General features: G+C 37.2%; 1 protein-coding gene across 1 annotated transcript; it reads left to right on the top strand. All coding sequences in view use genetic code 12, as the record gives it.

The window, feature by feature from the left end:
- Positions 1-966, top strand: CORT_0E06580 (hypothetical protein; the record flags this gene model as incomplete). The annotated part of the gene is made up of 1 exon (XM_003870320.2): positions 1-966. A coding segment is annotated over one exon (966 nt), but the record flags the coding sequence as incomplete, so codon positions are not given.
- Positions 967-2678: the final 1712 nt, after the last annotated feature.

The following is a 2678-nucleotide window of genomic DNA, read 5'->3' as shown; positions in this document are numbered from 1 at the left end:
ACTTGGCGAACAATTGTACAAGATTGGAGAACACCAGAGTATATATACTCGAAAGCGTTCTTGGTAATTTCATCGGCTCTTTTCAATGGATTTTCGTTTTTTAAAGCTGATAGGTCACAACAAGGGTTGCAAAATCAAATGTTTTCAATTTTCATGTTTTTTGTCCCGTTCAACACCATGGTTCAGCAGTTGCTTCCTCAATTCGTGAAACAAAGAGATGTTTATGAAGTACGGGAGGCTCCGTCAAGAACGTTTAGTTGGTTTGCTTTTATAACCGCACAACTTACGGCAGAAATGCCATATCAGATCGCGGTTGGAACAATTGCATTCTTTTGCTGGTATTACCCTCTAGGATTATACGCTAATGCTGAACCCACTGATGCAGTTGATCAAAGAGGTGTCCTTATGTGGTTATTCATCAATTGTTTCTATGTTTACACCAGCACCATGGGTCTTTTATGTATTTCATTTATTGAACTTGCCGACAATGCTGCTAATCTTGCCACACTTTTATTTACAATGTGTTTGAACTTTTGTGGTGTTCTCAAGACGGGTGATGAGTTGCCCCGGTTTTGGATTTTCATGTACCGGTGTAATCCATTCACCTATATGGTGCAAGGTATGTTAGCTACAGGATTAGCAAACAACTCAGCTGAATGTTCGAGTACAGAATTGCTAACCGTTGAACCACCAAGTGGACAATCTTGCTCATCATACTTGAAAGCTTATGTTGAACAGGCAGGAGGTTATATTGTCGATACCAATGGTTGTCAATATTGTACAATTAAGGATACCAACACTTACTTGGCCTCAGTCAGTGCTAGGTACAGTGAGAGATGGAGAAACTTTGGACTTGTTATTTGTTTCATTGCTATTAACATCGTGTTTACAGCTGCCTTGTATTGGTTAGCAAGAGTTCCAAAAGGAAACAGGGAAAAAGATAGTAAGAAGAAACTGGAGAAATGATGGGCGATGGGGTGTTTTAGATTTTTATAGATACAGTATATCCATTGACTAATAATATTTAATTGCTTTTATGGATATTTAAGATTGTAATTCTGATTCTATTCACATTAGGAGAGGGGATTTAAGACATTTGATGTCATGAATATATGAGTTGAAATAATACTAGTTTCGCATTCGAGGCATCTCCCTTTGGATTACAGGTGCATATGCTCGTGATATTATGCGTTATCTTTGTTAATGTTCGTATCTGTGGATTCTATTTTTCGGTTAGCCGGTAGTTACACAAAGACAAAAAAGAATCCCTTTCAAAGCTATTGGTAATATAATAAATCAAAGTTGTCAGGAACGCACTTTAATTGATGTTTTCTGATATTCTATTCTTTGATACTTTTCGTGAAGGACTTACGTCAAACGCGTGCAACTGAATCCAAATGTGGTCAACGGATCATTATAGATTGGTTCCATTACATATTTTGTTGTTCTAGAATTATTTGTTTACATATAATTCTTTTTTTGGGTTGAGAAATCTTTAGTCCTACACACAGCTTCTTTTTGTGTTCGCACTACACATGGCTAACTTGATATTGCGAACCTATTTCATTTAGACCTAAAATTATAGTACATCATCCCTTGCTCTTGGCAAGATGGTAACCACAAGTGCACTAGGGCTTAGATTTAAGGATTATTAAAACAACTTATTTCAATTACTAAACTACTTACATGTAGTTGGTTTACACAATGGGCATTGTTTTGACATGAATCAAAGAATTCTCCCTTCTCTAGGATTTAGGTGAGAACAATCAATGAGGAGAAAGATAGATAACACTATCAATTCCGGCCTGAAAAGCTCAAACTAACCCCTCTCCAAATTAGCACTCATGCCATTCATTTCCAGCACAGCCCTGTATTAGTTCCAGTAACATCCACTTTCATTATTACTCCACTCTTGCTCTTGGCGCTTGTTGTGTATCGTAAAAATAGTGCATAATTTCAATTGCTATTTTTCATTTTTCTCTGCATTTGAATTTCGCTTCTGGCTGTTCTCTAATTTTGTGTTCATTACCATATCTCCGGATGAAATCATCTCTATTTATACCAAACAAAAGTAGAACAAGAAGTAAATGTTTCCGTTGGTGTTACTATCCGCCAATAAGATTTATAAAAAGTTTGTAGGATTCCCACAATTTCACTCTTCAGAAAACTTGTTATACATTGCTACTCAAGTCACTTTCAACCATGTCCAATACAGGAGTGTCTAACGAAGACTCTTTCAATAATTTGGAGAAGCAACAAACATCTTCATCATCATTTGATGAGCATTCCGTTCATGAGTACACTGGATTTGGCGCTCACGATGTTCACCAGTTGGCAAAGACGTTAACTAATGAAGACACTAGTTCAGCCGCAAGTTTGAAGAGATATCTCACGCACATGTCTCAAGTGCCTGGTGTGAACCCAATAGAAGAAGAGGAAGAAGATGAAAGATTGAATCCAAATTCCGACAATTTCGATTCTAAGTTTTGGGTCAAGAATGCAAAAAAATTGATGGAAAAAGACCCAGAGTACTATAAACCTTCCAAATTGGGCGTGGGTTACAGGAACTTGAGAGCTTATGGAACTGCAAATGATACCGACTATCAACCAACAGTCACTAATGCACTCTGGAAATTCACCACAGAAGCCTTGAATCACCTAAGAAAAGAAGATGAGTC

This window comes from Candida orthopsilosis (genome assembly GCF_000315875.1).
Source record: "Candida orthopsilosis Co 90-125, chromosome 5 draft sequence".
Taxonomy (NCBI): Eukaryota; Fungi; Ascomycota; class Pichiomycetes; order Serinales; family Debaryomycetaceae; genus Lodderomyces; species Lodderomyces orthopsilosis.
This window is presented reverse-complemented; position numbering and strand designations above follow the sequence as displayed.